Source organism: Heterodontus francisci, chromosome 7, assembly GCF_036365525.1.
Source record: "Heterodontus francisci isolate sHetFra1 chromosome 7, sHetFra1.hap1, whole genome shotgun sequence".
Lineage (NCBI taxonomy): Eukaryota > Metazoa > Chordata > Chondrichthyes > Heterodontiformes > Heterodontidae > Heterodontus > Heterodontus francisci.
In genome coordinates, this window is record NC_090377.1 from 3,825,717 (window position 1) to 3,843,948 (window position 18,232).

The 18,232-nt window shown below is 49.1% G+C and overlaps 1 protein-coding gene across 2 annotated transcripts in view; it reads right to left on the reverse strand.

Moving 5' to 3' along the window:
- Positions 1-11,914: 11,914 nt before the first annotated feature.
- Positions 11,915-18,232, reverse strand: part of gmppaa (GDP-mannose pyrophosphorylase Aa) — a 68,533-nt gene continuing 62,215 nt past the window's right edge. The window contains exons 8-12 of one of the 2 annotated variants that reach the window (XM_068034449.1): positions 16,774-16,871; positions 16,227-16,273; positions 15,297-15,389; positions 13,240-13,408; positions 11,915-12,193 (exon numbers count right to left, since the gene is read on the reverse strand). In XM_068034449.1, the coding sequence (XP_067890550.1) occupies positions 12,093-12,193; positions 13,240-13,408; positions 15,297-15,389; positions 16,227-16,273; positions 16,774-16,871 (508 nt within the window). In that variant the 3' untranslated portion in view covers positions 11,915-12,092. The remainder of the gene's footprint in view (positions 12,194-13,239; positions 13,409-15,296; positions 15,390-16,226; positions 16,274-16,773; positions 16,872-18,232) is intronic. The other variant, XM_068034450.1, reaches the window with a different exon arrangement.

Below are 18,232 nucleotides of genomic sequence, written 5' to 3' on the forward strand. Positions count from 1 at the left end.
CGACTCATTGTGTAAAACATTCTCACCTCCCTTTGGGTACTTTTGCCAGTTATCTCAAATCTGTGCCCTCTGGCTAGTGACCCTTCTGCCACTGGAAAGAGTACATAGAGAAACTGTCAAAGCTGCTCATAATTGAAATGTCTCAAAGTCTCCCCCTAACCTTCTCTGCTCTAGACAGAACATACCAATTAGGAGCAGGAGGAGGCCACTCTGCCCCTCAAGCCTGCCCCACCATTCAATAAGATCATGGCTGATCTGATTGTAACATTGACTTCATATTCCTGCCTACCCCCTTGCATTTCAAGAATCTATCTACCTGTGCCTTAAAAATATTCAAAGATTCTGCTTCCACTGCCTTTTGAGGAAGAGAATTCCAAAGACTCTCAACCCTCTCAGAAAAAAATTCTCCATAGGTGGTCTCACCAATGCCCTGTATAGCATAATCTCCCTGGTGGTAGTGTGCTGACAAGAGATAGGATCAGTACAATAGTAAGGGAGGATCCCCAATCAAACAACAAAATGTGGAATCTGTTTGGAGCTGAAAACAGCAAGGGGCAGCAAACATTGGTAGGAGTTGTTTATATGTCACCAAATAGTGGTAGTGTGGGGCATAATATTAATCAGGAGATCCGAGAAGCATGTGCCATGGATAATACAGTAATCATGGGTGACTTAAATCTGCACATAGACTGGGTAAACCTAATGACCACTAGTGCTGTGGAGGACAAGTTTCTGGAATGTTAGGGATGGTTTCCTAGAGCAGTACGTTAGGAACTGACTAGAGAACAGGCTATTTTAGATCTAGTTTATGTAATGAGAAAGGGCTAATTAATAATCTTGTTGTAAAAGAACCTTTAGGGATGAGTAACTATGATATGATAGAATTTTACATTATGTTTGAAAGTGAGGTAGTTCAATCTGAAACCAGAGTGTTAAATTTGAACAAAGGAAATTATGAATGTATGAGGGGCAAATTGGCTGAGGTATCATGGAGATAGTGGATGCATTGGTGATCATCTTCCAAATTCTATAGATTCTGGAGTGGTTCCTGCAGATTTGAAGGTCTCAAATGTCACCCCACTATTTTAAGAAGGGAGGGAGAGAGAAAACCAGGAATTACAGACCTGTTAGCCTTATCAGTCATTGGGAAAATACTAGAATCTATTCTAAAGGATGTGATAAATGGCCACTTGGATAATAATCTGGGCAGAGTCAACATGGATTTATGAATGGGAAAGCATCCCTGATTTCCCACATAGTGCAGGAGGAGCAGATCACGGGGCTGAGCTCTCCTGTCATGACTTACCCTTAGATTAATTAGTTACTCCCTTTAAAAATATTAATTACACTAGGGGCCTAGTTCTACTCCAAACACTACCCAGTACAATCTAAAGTCTTAATAAATTACAATAATTAAAAAAAATAAAACACACTTTAGTACTACTCACCTTAAGACTTGAAGTTTTAAAAAAAAGCTTCCCCCTTTTTTGAGCTATTTAAATACACCAACAGCTGTTACTTACCCAACCAATCAGCTTGCAGAATTCCCGTGATGTCACTAAGCTTTTTTTCCCCTTTTCGAGTCTCAGCGCGCGCCGAGAGACACAGGCAGTCTGCCGCTGCTTCGGATCAGCTTCCATGCAGGTCCGCCAGCCACTGCTCCGCTGAACAAGACAGTTCACCACCTTCTCAAGGGCAATTAGGGATGGGCAATAAATGCTGGCCTAGCCAGCGCTACCCATATCCCATGAATGAATAAAACAAAATGCACTAGGACACCCAGATCCCTCTGCATCTCAGAGCTCTGCAATCTCACCATTTAGATAATCTGCTGCTTTTTTATTCTTCCTGCCAAAATGGACAATTTTACACTTTCCCACATTATACTCTATTTGCCAGATCTTTGCCCACTCACTTAACCTATTTATCCCTTTGTAAACTCTTATGTCCTCTTCACAACTTGCTTTTCTACCTATTTTTGTTACCAAATTTGGAAATCATACCTTCGGTCCTTTCATCTAAGTCATTTATATAACCTGTAAAAAGTTGAGGCCCCAGCACTGATCCCTGTGGCACACCACTCGTTACATCTTGCCAACCAGAAAATGACCCATTTATGCCTACTCTGTTTCCTGTTAGCTAACCAATCTTCTATCCATGTCAAAATGTTACCCCCCACACCATGAGCTTTTATTTTCCACAATAACCTTTGATGTGGCACCTTATAAAATGCCTTCCAGAAATCTAAGTACAATACATCCACCGGTTCCCCATTATCCACAGCACATGTAACTCCCTCAAAGAACTCCAATAAATTGGTTAGACATGATTTCCCTTTCACAAATCCATGTTGACTCTGCCTGATTACCTTGAATTTTTTCTAAATGCCCTGCTATAATGTCTTTAATAATAGCTTCTAACATTTTCCCGATGACACGTTAAGCTAACTGGCCTGTAGTTTCCTGCTTTCTGTCTCCCTCCCTTTTTGAATAAAGGAGTTGCATTCGCTATGTTCCAATCGAAAGGAACCTTCCCCAAATCTAGGGAGTTTTGGAAAATTAAAACTAATGCATTAACTATCTCACTAGCCACTTCTTTTAAGACCCTAGGATAAAGTCCATCAGGACCCGGGGATTTGTCAGCCCGCAGCTCCAACAATTTGTTCAGGACCACTTCCCTGGTGATTGTATTTTTCTTGAGTTCCTCCCTCCCTTCAGTTTCCTGATTTTATAGCTATTTCTGGGTGGTTACTTGTATCCTCTATAGTGAAGACCGATGCAAAATACCTGTTCAATGCATCTGCCATCTCCTTATTTTCCCTTATTCATTCCCCAGACTCACTTTCTATAGGATCAACACTCACTTTATCTTTTCTTTTTTAAATATCTATAGAAACTCTATCTGTCATAATATTTCTCATTAGCTTTCTCTGAAACTCTAATTTTTCTCTCCTTATCAATCTTTTAGTCATTCTTTGCTGTTTTTTATATTCTGTCCAATCTTCTGACCTACCACCCACCTCTGTGCAATTATATGCTTTTTCTTTAAATTTGATACTATCTTTAACTGTTTTAGTTTACCATGGATGGTCGGTCCTCCCCTTGGAATTTTTCTTTCTCGTTGGAATGTATCTATTCTGTGTATTCTGAAATATCCCCTTAAATGTCTGCCACTGCATCTCTATTGACCTATCCCTTAACCTGATTTGCCAGTTCACTTTAGCTAGCTCTGCTTTCATGCCCTCCTAATTGCCCTTCTTTTAAGTTTAAAATACTAGTCTTGGACCCACTCTTCTCTCCCTCAAACTGAATGTAAAATTCATTCAGATTATGATCGCTGCTGCCTAAGGGCGGCTTAACTGAGGTCATTAATTAATCCCATCTCATTGCACAATACTAGGTCTAGTCTAGGCTGCTCTCTGGCTCCACAACGTGCTGTTCCAAGAAATTATCCCGAGAACATTCTATGAACTCCTCATCTAGGCTATCTTTGCCCATCTGATTTTTCCAATTTACATGTAGATTAAAATCGATGTACCTTTCTGACGAGCACCCATTATACCCCGTCCTACCATGTGATTAATGTTAGGGGGCCGGTACAGCACTCCCACAAGTGATTTCTTGCCTTTATCATTTCTCATTTTGACCCAAACCACTTCTACATCCTGGTTTCCTGAACTTAGGTCATCCCTCTCTATTGTGCTAATCTTCTTTGGCCTCCTTATCTCGAGAGACAATGGATACGCGCCTGGAGGTGGTCAGTGGTTTGTGAAGCAGTGCCTGGAGTGGCTATAAAGGCCAATTCTAATTCTAGAGTGACAGGCTCTTCCACAGGTGCTGCAGAGAAATTTGTTTGTTGGGGCTGTTACACAGTTGGCTCTCCGCTTGCGCCTCTGTCTTTTTTCCTGCCAACTACTAAGTCTCTTCGACTCGCCACACTTTAGCCCCGTCTTTATGGCTGCCCACCAGCTCTGGCGAACACTGGCAACTGACTCCCACGACTTGTGATCAATGTCACAGGATTTCATACCATCATTAATTAACAGAGCCACTCCTCCATCTTTTTCCTAGTTTCCTGTCCTTCCTAAATGTCATGTATCCTTCAATATTCAGGTCCCAATCTATGTCATCCTGCAGCCATGTCTCTGTAATGGCTATCCGATCGTACTTATTTATTTCTATATGTGCTATCAGTTCATCTGTTTTGTTTCAGATGCTGTGTGTGTTCTGATACAGAGCCTTTAGTTTTGCCCTTTATTATTTCTGTAACCTCTAGCCTTGACTGCTGATTTACTCTTAGATTTGTAATAGACTGTGATAGGAAGGGGCAGTTATCATTTCCCATATTAATACCTTTCTCTTTTGCCTTGTCTCTACTTTGATTTACCACATCTTCCCAAATTTGATCCTTTGCCCCCAATATTTAATTCAAAAACCCTCTCTACTTCCCTAGTTATGTGACTCGCAAGAACACCGGTCCCAACAAGCTTCAGGTATAGACCTGAATGGTACACCAGCCACTTTTCCCAATACTGGTGCCAGTGCTCCCTGAACCGGAACCCACTTCTCCCACACCAGTCTTTGAGCCATGCATTCATTTCTCTAATCTTATTTGCCCTACTCCAATTTGCACGTGGCTCAGGTAATAATCCAGAGATCATTACCTTTTGAGGTTCTGCTGCTTAATTTGGTGCTTACCACCTCATACTGACTATGCAGAACCTCTTTCCTTGGCCTGCCTATGTCGGTGGTACCTTCATGGACCACAACAACTGGATCCTTCCCCTCACACTGTATGTCCCTCTCCAGCCCTGAGCAGATGTCCCGAACCCTGGCACCGGGGGCAACACAGCCGTCTGGACTCTCGCTCTTTGCTGCAGAGAACAATGTCAATCCCCCTAACTATACTATCCCCTACTATCACGACTTTCCTTTTTATTCCTCCCCTTGAACGGCTTCCTGTACTATGGTGCCATGGTCAGTCTGCTCATGCACACTACAACCCTCGCTCTTGTCCGTACAAGCTGCAAGAATCTCAAACTTGTTCCTCAATTGCAAGGGCTGAGGCTCCTCCACTCCCACCTTCTCGATCTCCTTACCTGCGTGACGCGCAGTGTCACCCTCCTGACCACAGACCAAAACGGATCACCCTATCCTAAGGCGTGTGGAACAAAGTGTCCAGGTAACTTTCCCCCTTCCTGATGCATCGCAGTGTCTGCAGCTCTGCCTCCAGCTCAATGACTGAGCCAAAGCTCCTCAAGCCGCGGACACTTACGACAGACATGATTGCCGTGGTATCCAGGAGTTCCCACATACTCCAGTCGCGACACATCACCTGTCCTGCCATCTTTATTGTGTTAATTTAAATTTATTTTCTCAATTAATTTTTAGTTCCCCTCCTTACCAAACTCCCTTCTCTGATCTGAGGAAGGATGTTCTTGCTATGGAGGGAGTGCAGCGAAGGTTCACCAGACTGATTCCTGGGATGGCAGGACTGACGTATGAAGGTTTGTATTCGCTAGATTTAGAAGAATGAGGGGATCTCCTAGCAACCTACAAAATTCTAACAGGACTGGACAGACTAGATGCAGGAAGGATGTTCCTGATGGCGGGGGAGTCCAGGACCAGGGGTCACAATATAAGGATAAAGGGGTAAGCCATTTAGGACTGAGATGATGAGAGATTTCTTCACCCAGAGAGTGGTGAACCTGTGGAATTCTCTACCATGGAAAGCAATTGAGGTCAAATCATTAAATATATTCAAGAAAGAGTTAGATATAGTTCTTGGGGCTAAAGGGATATGGGAAGAAAGCGGGAACAGGGTACTGAGTTTGGATAATCAGCCATGATCGTATTGAATGGCGGTGAAGGCTCGAAGGGCTGAATGGCCTACTCCTGCTCCTATTTTCTATGTTTCTCACTCTGTGCCCTCCAGCAGCAGCAGAAGAACCTCACTTTTCTCCAATCCCTGACCCTAGGGAAGGTGAGGCTGACAGACAGACATTGGGCTGTGCAGGTACAATACAAAGCTGTACAATAATGGAGATCACAGAAACTGAAGCCACAATTACAGCAGCAAGACAGTCTTTTCTTTTCTTTTGGGCCTCCTTATCTCGAGAGACAATGGATACGCGCCTGGAGGTGGTCGGTGGTTTGTGAAGCAGCGCCTGGAGTGGCTATAAAGGCCAATTCTGGAGTGACAGGCTCTTCCACAGGTGCTGCAGAGAAATTTGTTTGTTGGGGCTGTTGCACAGTTGGCTCTCCCCTTGCGCCTCTGTCTTTTTTCCTGCCAACTACTAAGTCTCTTCGACTCGCCACAATTTAGCCCTGTCTTTATGGCTGCCCGCCAGCTCTGGCGAATGCTGGCAACTGACTCCCACGACTTGTGATCAATGTCACACGATTTCATGTCGCGTTTGCAGACGTCTTTATAACGGAGACATGGACGGCCGGTGGGTCTGATACCAGTGGCGAGCTCGCTGTACAATGTGTCTTTGGGGATCCTGCCATCTTCCATGCGGCTCACATGGCCAAGCCATCTCAAGCGCCGCTGACTCAGTAGTGTGTATAAGCTGGGGGTGTTGGCCGCTTCAAGGACTTCTGTGTTGGAGATATAGTCCTGCCACCTGATGCCAAGTATTCTCCGAAGGCAGCGAAGATGGAATGAATTGAGACGTCGCTCTTGGCTGGCATACGTTGTCCAGGCCTCGCTGCCGTAGAGCAAGGTACTGAGGACACAGGCCTGATACACTCGGACTTTTGTGTTCCGTGTCAGTGCGCCATTTTCCCACACTCTCTTGGCCAGTCTGGACATAGCAGTGGAAGCCTTACCCATGCGCTTGTTGATTTCTGCATCTAGAGACAGGTTACTGGTGATAGTTGAGCCTAGGTAGGTGAACTCTTGAACCACTTCCAGAGCGTGGTCGCCAATATTGATGGATGGAGCATTTCTGACATCCTGCCCCATGATGTTCGTTTTCTTGAGGCTGATGGTTAGGCCAAATTCATTGCAGGCAGACGCAAACCTGTCGATGAGACTCTGCAGGCATTCTTCAGTGTGAGATGTTAAAGCAGCATCGTCAGCAAAGAGGAGTTCTCTGATGAGGACTTTCTGTACTTTGGACTTCGCTCTTAGACGGGCAAGGTTGAACAACCTGCCCCCTGATCTTGTGTGGAGGAAAATTCCTTCTTCAGAGGATTTGAACGCATGTGAAAGCAGCAGGGAGAAGAAAATCCCAAAAAGTGTGGGTGCGAGAACACAGCCCTGTTTCACACCACTCAGGATAGGAAAGGGCTCTGATGAGGAGCCACCATGTTGAATTGTGCCTTTCATATTGTCATGGAATGAGGTGATGATACTTAGTAGCTTTGGTGGACATCCGATCTTTTCTAGTAGTCTGAAGAGACCACGTCTGCTGACGAGGTCAAAGGCTTTGGTGAGATCAATGAAAGCAATGTAGAGGGGCATCTGTTGTTCACGGCATTTCTCCTGTATCTGACGAAGGGAGAACAGCATGTCAATAGTCGATCTCTCTGCACGAAAGCCACACTGTGCCTCAGGGTAGACGCGCTCGGCCAGCTTCTGGAGCCTGTTCAGAGCGACTCGAGCAAAGACTTTCCCCACTATGCTGAGCAGGGAGATTCCACGGTAGTTGTTGCAGTCACCGCGGTCACCTTTGTTTTTATAGAGGGTGATGATGTTGGCATCGCGCGGGTACTGCTCCCTCGTCCCAGCACAGGCATAGCAGTTCATGTAGTGCTGAGAGTATAGCAGGCTTGGCACTCTTGATTATTTCAGGGGTAATGCTGTCCTTCCCAGGGGCTTTTCCGCTGGCTAGGGAATCAATGGCATCACTGAGATCCGATTTGGTTGGCTGTATGTCCAGCTCATCCATGACTGGTAGAGGCTGGGCTGCATTGAGGGCAGTCTCAGTGACAGCATTCTCCCTGGAGTACAGTTCTAGGTAGTGCTCAACCCAGCGGTCCATCTGTTTGCGTTGGTCAGTGATTATGTCCCCCGATTTAGATTTGAGGGGGGTGATCTTCTTGATGGTTGGCCCAAGAGCTCTCTTCATGCCATCATACATTCCTCTGATGTTTCCGGTGTCTGAGGCCAGCTGAATATGACTGCATAGGTGTTGCCAGTAGTCGTTTGCGCAACGCCTAGCTGTTCTTTGTGCAGTACTTCTGGCTGCTTTAAGTGCTGCGGATGTTAAATCGCTGGGGGCTTTCTTGTAGTTCAACAGTGTAATGCGCTTAGCGGCTATGACAGGTTCCAGCTCTTCATTATGAGATTGAAACCAGTCTGCATTTCTCTTCGCACTTTTGCCGTAGGTGGTCAAAGCTGACTCATAGATGGCGTCTCTGATGTGGGCCCACTTGGTCTCAGCATCCCCTGTGGGAGTGTTTTGAAGGGCTGTTACAAGTGAATTTAGAAATTTTTGTAACAGCTGTGGGTGAGAAATTCTGCTCGTGTTGATGCGCGGGTGGCCCTTCTGCTTGGAATGATGCAACTTCTTTGGTCTGAGTCTAACCTTGCTGCACACCAGGGAGTGGTCGGTGTCGCAGTCCGCACTGTGGAAGCTGCGTGTGATTTGAACACTGTTTAAGGCGGCTCGCCTTGTGACGATGAGGTCTAGCTGGTGCCAACGACGTGATCTTGGGTGCCTCCATGAAACCTGGTGACAGGGTTTAGTGTGAAAGAACGAGTTGGTGATGCAGAGGTTATGATAGGTACACAACTCAAGCAGTCTCTGCCCGTTCTCATTCATCCTTCCAACGCCATAGCGCCCAAGGCAGGAGGGCCATGAGTCATGGTCGGCCCCAACCCTGGCATTAAAGTCCCCCAGCAGGAATAGGTGTTCGGTGTTGGGGATGCTGCTAATGATATGGAGTTGTTCATAGAACTGGTCTTTAGCTTCAGGTGCGGAGCAGAGTGTTGGAGCATAGATGCTGAGTAGGTGTACTGGACCAGAGGTGGTGAGCAGTCGGATGGACAGTATGCGTTCCGAGCCATTTGAGGGAGGCTCTATCATGCTGAGCAAGGAGTTTCTGATGGCGAAGCCCACTCCATGCTGTCTTGGTTCTTCAGGATCCCTGCCCTGCCAGAAGAAGGTGTAGTCTTGCTCTGCTAGAGAGCCACTCGCGGGGAGGCGAGTCTCCTGAAGTGCTGCAATGTCCACATTGAATCTACTGAGCTCGTTGATGATGATGGCGGTCTTCCGAGAATCGTTGATTTGTGTAAGGTCTTCCGACAGGCCAGGACACATAGTTCTGACGTTCCAGCTTGCAAAGCGAAGGGCTGGTACCTTCTTTCCTTTTTTCATGTTGTTTGGTGCGGTGTATCAGTCCACCTTTCGGGCAATGACCCTGAGCTCCAAGCACCCATTGAAGCAGGCAGACTGTGGCGGGACAGAACCTTATTGACCGGGGGCTGCCCAGTTTGAGGCGGGCGGTAGCTGTCCAGTGAGGTGCAATGACCTCTCCCACCGACAAAGGCAACCCGTGGCGCCCAGTTTCTACGCCAATTTATCTGGACTTATAACCCGTAACTGCTGCCTTCCGTGTTGTTTTAGTCGCTGTGAGGCAACTATGGAGTGACCTCTCCATGGCGCATGCCTGGGCAAATTTATGGAGGTTGAGAGTTGCCCAGTCGTCAAAACCCCCCTCTCAGCCGTTCTGGTGGGGTCCAAAGGAGTGCAGGACACGACGTTTGGCACCAGTATGGCTGCAGGAACTGCCGGAAACATGCCAAAGGTGACACATGACCGCCTACGGGGTTCCGCTCCGGATTTTCTGTTAGGGTTTACTCCCTTAGCCTTGGTCTCTCCCGAGACGCCCACAAGGCAGTGGGGTTGTTGGGGCCCCTACACAGGTGTAGGATGGTGCCGGTGGGAGGAGGGGATGCAAGGGGGTGGGGTAGAGGGGGGGGGTGCAGGGGAAGGGGGTGCGGGGTGAAGATGGTGCGAGGGGGGGGGGCGGGCTTGGACGGGGTTGTGAGGGGGTGAGCTGAGAGGGTGGAGCAGGGAAGGGGGGTAAAGGGGGGGGTGGAATCTGGTGCAGGTAATAAGCCATTTCCTCAGTGCCCACCATCGACGTCCGGAAAGCTCATCCACGTCCTTCGGGAGGTGAAGCATCATTTGGCAGACTTCGAGGTGATTACATTTGCTAAGGGTTTTTTTTTTTTGCAGTGGTTTAAATAAAGGCATGCAGCATTGCCGACAGTGCGCTGCAGATGCTCTCCGAGCCATCTCCCGCGGGCGCTTTGAAGTTGCGGCCGGGGGGGCCGTTCGTGGATGTTTTGGGTGTTCGGGGCACCTTTTCACAGGACTTCTCTCGGGTCCCGCAGCTCCTTCTTCACCTCAATGGACTTACCGCATGCCCTGGCTGCAGACACTCTGGACTGTGAAGACAGCAGGATCGGAGATTGAAGTATCGGCAGCTGTGCTCGTCAGTTTCATCCGGATCAATTTCATTGAGGAAACAAAGAGCAGGTGTGGCTGGGGGAGGGCAGTGGGCCCAGGTAACATACACTAAACTAACTGTTAACTTTTAGATAGGGCTAAAATGAACTGATTTAAAGAGCCAGGGGAATTTAAACAGTTTAAGAGGGCAGATTGGGGGAGAAAACGTTAGGGATGGGAGCAGATGGCCATGGATAGAGTTGAACAGCAAGGGAGCTTCCTAGCGAGCTTCCAGCCCAGGAGCAAGACAGTGCTGTGATGTAAAAGTACAGTAGGTGTCAGTGTCAGGCTGGGGTAACAGTCCAGGGGTGAGGCTGGGGTTTTGGGTCTCATTTTAATCATGGGACAAATGGAATAGCCTCACACTGGTGGTGTGGGGTGCTGTGCTTTGAGGGGCAACACTGCAACTCCTGTAGTCCAGGCCACACACAGCCATGTGACATCACAGACATAGACCCACATACTGCTACCAAGTGGGGGAATCAGACATGGTGCAATAGAGCACAACCCACTGACAGTTCCAGTGTCAGTCAATCACTGTCTTTTTGCCACTATTTTGCCAGTAAATCACTCCAGAGCTAAGGAAACAGTTTTGTAAACTACTCCGAGAAGGGATGGGCCATCCCTGTTAGTTCACCAATTCAGCAACACCTCACAAAGCTTTATCATCAATATCCTTCCATTCAACCTCAGACTCAAAGTGGGAGAATTTTGTGATATTGGTGTCTGTGGTTGAATAAAATACCAACAGAAACTAACTGGAAACTGGGGAGAGAGAGGAAAATAACTTCAATAGAGAGATCAATATCCTCCAGACAATGTCTATGCTTCACCAATCCAATCTGTTTGCACCCCATGTGACCTTGACAGCAGTGCAGAGACTGCTGAAATGAGGAAAGATCCGGAGAGCAGCCCTTCTAGGAGGTACTTGTTATTTATTCATTCATGGGATGTGGGCGTCGCAGGTCATGCCAGCATTTTTTACCCATCCCTAATTGCCCTTGAACTGAGTGTCTTGCTCGGCCATTTCGAGGGCATGTAAGAGTTAACCACATTGCTGTGGGTCTGGAGTCACGTGAGCCAGACTAGGTAAGGACAGCAGATTTCCTTCCCGAAAGGACATCAGTGAACCAGATGGGTTTTTACAACAATCGACAATGGTTTCATGGCCATCATTAGACTAGCTTTTAATTCCAGATTTATTAACTGAATTCAAATTCCACCTTCTGCTGTGGTGGGATTTGAACCCATGTCCCCACAGCAATACCCTGGGTCTCTGGGTTACTAGTCCAGTGACAATACCACTACACCACCGCCTCCCCCTCACTGGGGGCGACCAGGACTGTGTGAGGGGATTATATGGGTGGGAAGAGTCCGTGATAGGGGAGCGTGCAAGTGCTGCGGTAGGAGTGGGTCTGATTGTTCCAAAAACCAATGCCGGATAAGATAATGTAAATCTCTGAATAGATTTATATACTTCTAGAAAATAGGGTCATGAAAATAACGAGGCACAAATCTGCTTTGTGCACTAACGGTTGACTAGCACGCTGGGCTCTGCAGATGCTGCCACATGGCGATGTTTGTGCGCTCATGCCAGACACGCAGATCGAGTGATGAGCGGGCTTCGTTTCTACAGAATGATCTGGTTCTTGAAGCTGCGGTTCAGCTCTTTGTGAGGGAGGACAATAGAGTTCAGGATGATCACCTCGGCGGGAATACTGACATTGCACCCTGCAGAGAGGAAACAAAATCATGTGAAATTCTAAACCGCTGTAAGATAAGGCACAGGCTGATGTCAGCTGTGGTTCAGCAGGCAGTACCCACACCTCTGACTCAAATGGTCGTGGATTCAAATCCCACTCCAGAGACTTTGACTGACAATCCAGGACAACACAGTAAAGTGCTGAGGGAGCGCTGCACTGCCGGAGGGTCAGTACTGAGGGAGCGCTGCATGGCCGGAGGGTCAGTACTGAGGGAGCGCTGCACTGCCGGAGGGTCAGTACTGAGGGAGCGCTGCACTGCCGGAGGGTCAGTACTGAGGGAGCGCTGCACTGCCGGAGGGTCAGTACTGAGGGAGCGCTGCACTGCCGGAGGGTCAGTACTGAGGGAGCGCTGCACTGCCGGAGGGTCAGTACTGAGGGAGCGCTGCACTGCCGGAGGGTCAGTACTGAGGGAGCGCTGCACTGCCGGAGGGTCAGTACTGAGGGAGCGCTGCACTGCGGGAGGGTCAGTACTGAGGGAGCGCGGCACTGCCGGAGGGTCAGTACTGAGGGAGCGCGGCACTGCCGGAGGGTCAGTACTGAGGGAGCGCGGCACTGTCGGAGGGTCAGTACTGAGGGAGTCCGCGCTGTCGGAGGGTCAGTACTGAGGGAGTCCGCGCTGTCGGAGGGTCAGTACTGAGGGAGGCCGCGCTGTCGGAGGGTCAGTACTGAGGGAGGCCGCGCTGTCGGAGGGTCAGTACTGAGGGAGGCCGCGCTGTCGGAGGGTCAGTACTGAGGGAGGCCGCGCTGTCGGAGGGTCAGTACTGAGGGAGGCCGCGCTGTCGGAGGGTCAGTACTGAGGGAGGCCGCGCTGTCGGAGGGTCAGTACTGAGGGAGGCCGCGCTCTCGGAGGGTCAGTACTGAGGGAGGCCGCGCTCTCGGAGGGTCAGTACTGAGGGAGTGCTGCACTCTCGGAGGGTCAGTACTGAGGGAGTGCCGGTTTCACACATTCACATACATCCCTCTGGTATAAGACACACACTTTCAATTCTGCCACTCACTACCATCTGCTCTTACCGAGAATGGTTATCGAGGGATTGAGTTTCCCATCACTGAATAGTGTTTCACTGTCAATCTTGGCATGTGGGTCATTGGGGTTGGGGTCACTTGGGGTTCCCTCAACTCTTGACCATTTACCAATGGTGCTATCCCAGCCCACAATGCAGTTTAGCACACAGCTGTGATCCTGGAAAAGAGGGCAGAAGATCAATGACTGTGTCTGTACCACAGGCTCAGGACCCACTCCCAGCCGTCTGCTCTAACCGCCCCCTCCCAGCCGTCTGCTCTAACCGCCCCCTCCCAGCCGTCTGCACCGCCCGCCCCCTCCCAGCCGTCTGCTCCAACCGCCCCCTCCCAGCCGTCTGCTCCAACCGCCCCCTCCCAGCCGTCTGCTCCAACCGCCCCCTCCCAGCCGTCTGCCCCCTCCCAGCCATCCGCATCGCCCGCCCCCTCCCAGCCGTCTGCTCCGCCCGCTCCCTCCCAGCCGTCTGCACCGCCCGCCCCTTCCCAACCAGCAGCCCCCTCCCAGCCGTCTGCTCCGCCTGCTCCCTCCCAGCCGTCTGCCCCCTCCCAGCCGTCTGCACCGTCTGCCCCCTCCCAACCGTCTGCCCCCTCCCAGCCGTCTGCACCGTCTGCCCCCTCCCAACCGTCTGCCCCCTCCCAGCCGTCTGCTCCGCCCGCTCCCTCCCAGCCGTCCGCACTGCCCGCCCCTTCCCAACTGTCTGCCCCCTCCCAGCCATCTGCTCTAACCGCTCCCCTCCCAGCCGTCTGCCCCCTCCCAGCCGTCTGCTCCGCCCGCTCCCTCCCAGCCGTCCGCACTGCCCGCCCCTTCCCAACTGTCTGCTCCCTCCCAGCCATCTGCACCGCCCGCCCCTTCCCAACCAGCAGCCCCCTCCCAGCTGTCTGCACCGCCCGCTCCCAACCAGACGTCTGCACCGCCCGCCCTCGTTAAACTCCAGATAGCTTGTTCTGGAAGGATAATGCTGGAGCCTATCTTGACTCAGTTTCACATTTATTGTGCAGATTAAAAACATGTAGCTCCTCACTCAAACCCTCCACCAGTCTCAGTAAATGATTGCTTGTAATTCCTCAAGTAAGACCCCAATTAACACCCTCCACCTGCAGATAATCAAACAATTGATACACAATTAACACTCTCCCAGCCGTCTGCACCATGATCAAGGGAATAAAGCTCTCTTTTCTGTTGAATCTAAGGATCCTGAATGGAAACAAAATTCTCTTAGTGAGACACAGTCTGTATCTAACCCTGTTTTTTTTTGTTTCTCTTTCCTTTGGATCAGTGTGTTCCCCATTTCAGAGCCAACCAGTAACCCAATGGACCCAAACTCCTTCCCAAAAGCTACCATTGTACACAATCCCAATTGATCCAAATCCCTTCCCATTATACACAATCCCAAAGGATCAAACCCTTTCCCATTATTTCCATTGTACACAATCCCAATGGACCCAACCCCTTCCCATACAGAATTCCAGAATCAGCTATAACTCATGCGAGATAGTGTAGAGGGAGCTTTACTCTGTATCTAACCCTGCACTGTACCTGTCCTGGGAGTGTTTGATGGGGACAGTGTAGAGGGAGCTTTACTCTGTATCTAACCCCGTGCTGTACCTGTCCTGGGGGGAGTGTTTGATGGGGACAGTGTAGAGGGAGCTTTACTCTGTATCTAACCCCGTGCTGTACCTGCCCTGGGGGGAGTGTTTGATAGGGACGTTTTGCAAGAGATTTATTGTATTATGCCAGGGCAGTGGATGAAGATTCTTCTCATTGTTTAGGGAACCTCAGTCTCTTAACAATCGACCCTGAGTGTAAAATCCTGGAAGATGGGGCAGAGAAGGTTATCCTTTGTGCAAGTTTTGTCACCCGAGTTTCCGGTGTGTGGTATGACAATAGCATTTGCTCTCCCTCCCTTATTCTGCACTTATTAAAGGTTGGTGTTGCTGATGTTTAGCCCCTGTAGGTTTGTCCGGACTCAGCTCTGCCCCCTACCTTCTGTGCCTCCACTCAGTCTGTGGGACTTTTGTGTGTACTGGGAGTGCTGTGAGCTCTGCATTACCTGGAGTGAGGCTCCGTGTAAGATGATGGACTCTCGGACTCTAACTCCAGCACCGATTGTCACTCCCATACTGATGGTGACATTGGGACCCAGCTGAGGACAAATGTGAGAAACACAGGAGACATCAGCACAGAGAACAAGCGCACAACACGAAGAAACTGTGGCAGATGGGTCAGTAACCAGAGGACACAGATCGAAGGTAAAGAACCTGGGGGTAGATGAGGAGAATATTTTTCAAATTGTTGTGATCTGGAATGCACTGATAGGGCGGTGGAAGCAGATTCAATAGGGGCGGCACAGTGGCGCAGTGGTTAGCACCGCAGCCTCACAGCTCCAGCGACCTGGGTTCGATTCCGGGTACTGCCTGTGTGGAGTTTGCAAGTTCTCCCTGTGTCTGCGTGGGTTTTCTCCGGGTGCTCCGGTTTCCTCCCACAGCCAAAAAAAGACTTGCAGGTTGGTAGGTAAATTGGCCATTATAAATTGCCCCTAGTATAGGTAGCTGGTAGGGAAATATAGGGACAGCTGGGGATGTGGTAGGGATATGGAATTGGTGCAGGATTAGTATAAATGGGTGGTTGATGGTCGGCACAGACTCGGTGGGCCGAAGGGCCTGTTTCAGTATCTCTAAAACTAAATAATAAATTTCAAAAGGGAATTGGATAACTACTTGGGGAAACTAATTGCAGGGCTATAGGGTGGTGGGTATCTGGAATTCACTGCCCAGACCGGTGGTGGAGGCAGAAACCCTCAACACATTTAAAAGGTACCTGGACCTGCGTCCGAAGTGCTGTAACCTGCAAGGCTACGGACCAGGTGCTGGAAAGTGGGATTAGAATGGACGGCTAGTTTTTTCAGCCGGCACGGACACGATGGGCTGAATGGCCTCCTTCTGTGCTGTATGATTCTATGATTGGTTGAGGAAATACTCACCACAGCTGTGGGGTCAATAGTTGCTGTCGGGTGGATATAAACATTACCTGTTAACAAAATGACCAGAGACAAAATTACATTCGAGTATCAAGCTTTGGACCCTTACCCACCCTGTCCTGGCTCCCACTCCATTTCCCATGGACACTGATTTGTGTTGTGCTCGTGTTCAAAATCCCTCCATGGTCTTGCCCCTCCCACCTCTGTAATCTCCTCCAGCCCCACAACCCTCTGAGATCTCTGCGCTCCTCCAATCTGACCTCTAGAACTTCCCCGATTTTAATCACTCCACCACTGGCAGCCATGCCTTTCAGCAACCCAGGCCCGAAGCTCTGGAACCACTAAAGCTCTCCACTTCTCTATCTCTCTCCTCCTTTTAAGATGCTGCTTAAAACCTACCTCTTTGACCAAGCTTTTGGTCATTTGCCCCAGTATTTCCTCAGGTGTTTGGTGTCAGATTTTGTTTGATGATGCTCCTGTGAAGGGTCCTGAGATATTTTACTACCTTAAAGGTGCTATATAAATGCAAGCTGTTGTTGAATTCACATACCTAAAATTCTGGGGCCGTCGTGCTCATCCTTGGCCAGCCGGTCTGGGTGGGTTGTTTGGTATTGGTTGAGATACAAGCGGTTGGCATAGATGGCAGACCTGCAGAGCAACTGAAACTTTACTATGATGAGTATTAATCTCCTGGTCCCCAGCAGGGAGCTGCCTCTCACTGTGGATGGGGGTTCAAAGAACAAACAACAGTACAGCACAGGAACAGGCCATTCGGCCCTCCAAGCCTGCGCCGATCTTGATGCCTGCCGAAACTAACACCTTCTGCACTTCCGGGGCCCATATCCCTCTATTCCCTTCCTATTCATATATTTGTCAAGATGTCTCTTAAACGTCTCTATTACCCCTCCCCTCCCCTCCCAACCCTGCTCAAATTGCCACTCTTGATGTGTGAGATTAGACTGGTAACATGGGACGAACGAATCAACTATCTTGGGTAATAGAGCTGGGTCCAGTCCTGCCCTTGCTCAATATTCACATGTCTGTTAGCCAGTAGCAGTCACTGGCTATTGATCAGGAGCAGAAAATCTGGATGATTTTCACCAGGCCAATCCCAGAGCACTGAGCTGAACTGTACACCAAACTGACAGAATCACAAAATAGTTACAGCACAGAAGGAGGCCATTCAACTCTTTGTGGCTGTGCTGGCTCTCTGCAACAGTAACTCACTGAGTTCCTCTTCCCTGCCTTTTCCCCGCAGCCCTGCAAATGTTTTCTCTTCAGATAATTATCCAATTCCCTTTTGAATGCCTCTACTGAATCTGCCTCCACCACACTCTCGGGCAGTGCATTCCAAATCCTAAACACTCACTGAACCTGCCTCCACCACACTCTCAGACAGTGCATTCCAGATCCTAAACACTCACTGAACCTGCCTCCACCACACTCTCAGACAGTGCATTCCAGATCCTAAACACTCACTGAACCTGCCTCCACCGCACTCTCAGACAGTGCATTCCAGATCCTAAACACTCGCTGAACCTGCCTCCACTGCACTCTCAAACAGTGCATTCCAGATCCTAAACACTCGCTGCGTAAAAATGTTTTTCCTCATGTCACTGTTGTTTCTTTTGCCAATCACCTTAAATCAGTGTCCTCTGGTTCTCAATCCTTCCACCACTGGGGGCAGTTTTTCTCTATCTACTCTGTTCAGGTTCCTCATGATTTTGAACACCTCTAACAAATCTCCTCTTCTCTGAGAACAGCCCCAGCTTCTCCAATCTATCCACGTAACTGAAGTTCCTCATCCCTGGAACCATTCTCGTGAATCTTTTCTGCACCCTCTCAAATGCCTTCACTTCCTTCCGAAAGTGCTTTGCGCAGAATTGGACACAATATTCCGGTTGAGGCCGAACTAGTGTTTTATAAAGGTTCATCATAACTTCGTTCCTTTTGTACTCTCTGTCTCTATTTATAAAGCCCAGGATCCCATATACTTTATTAACCATTTT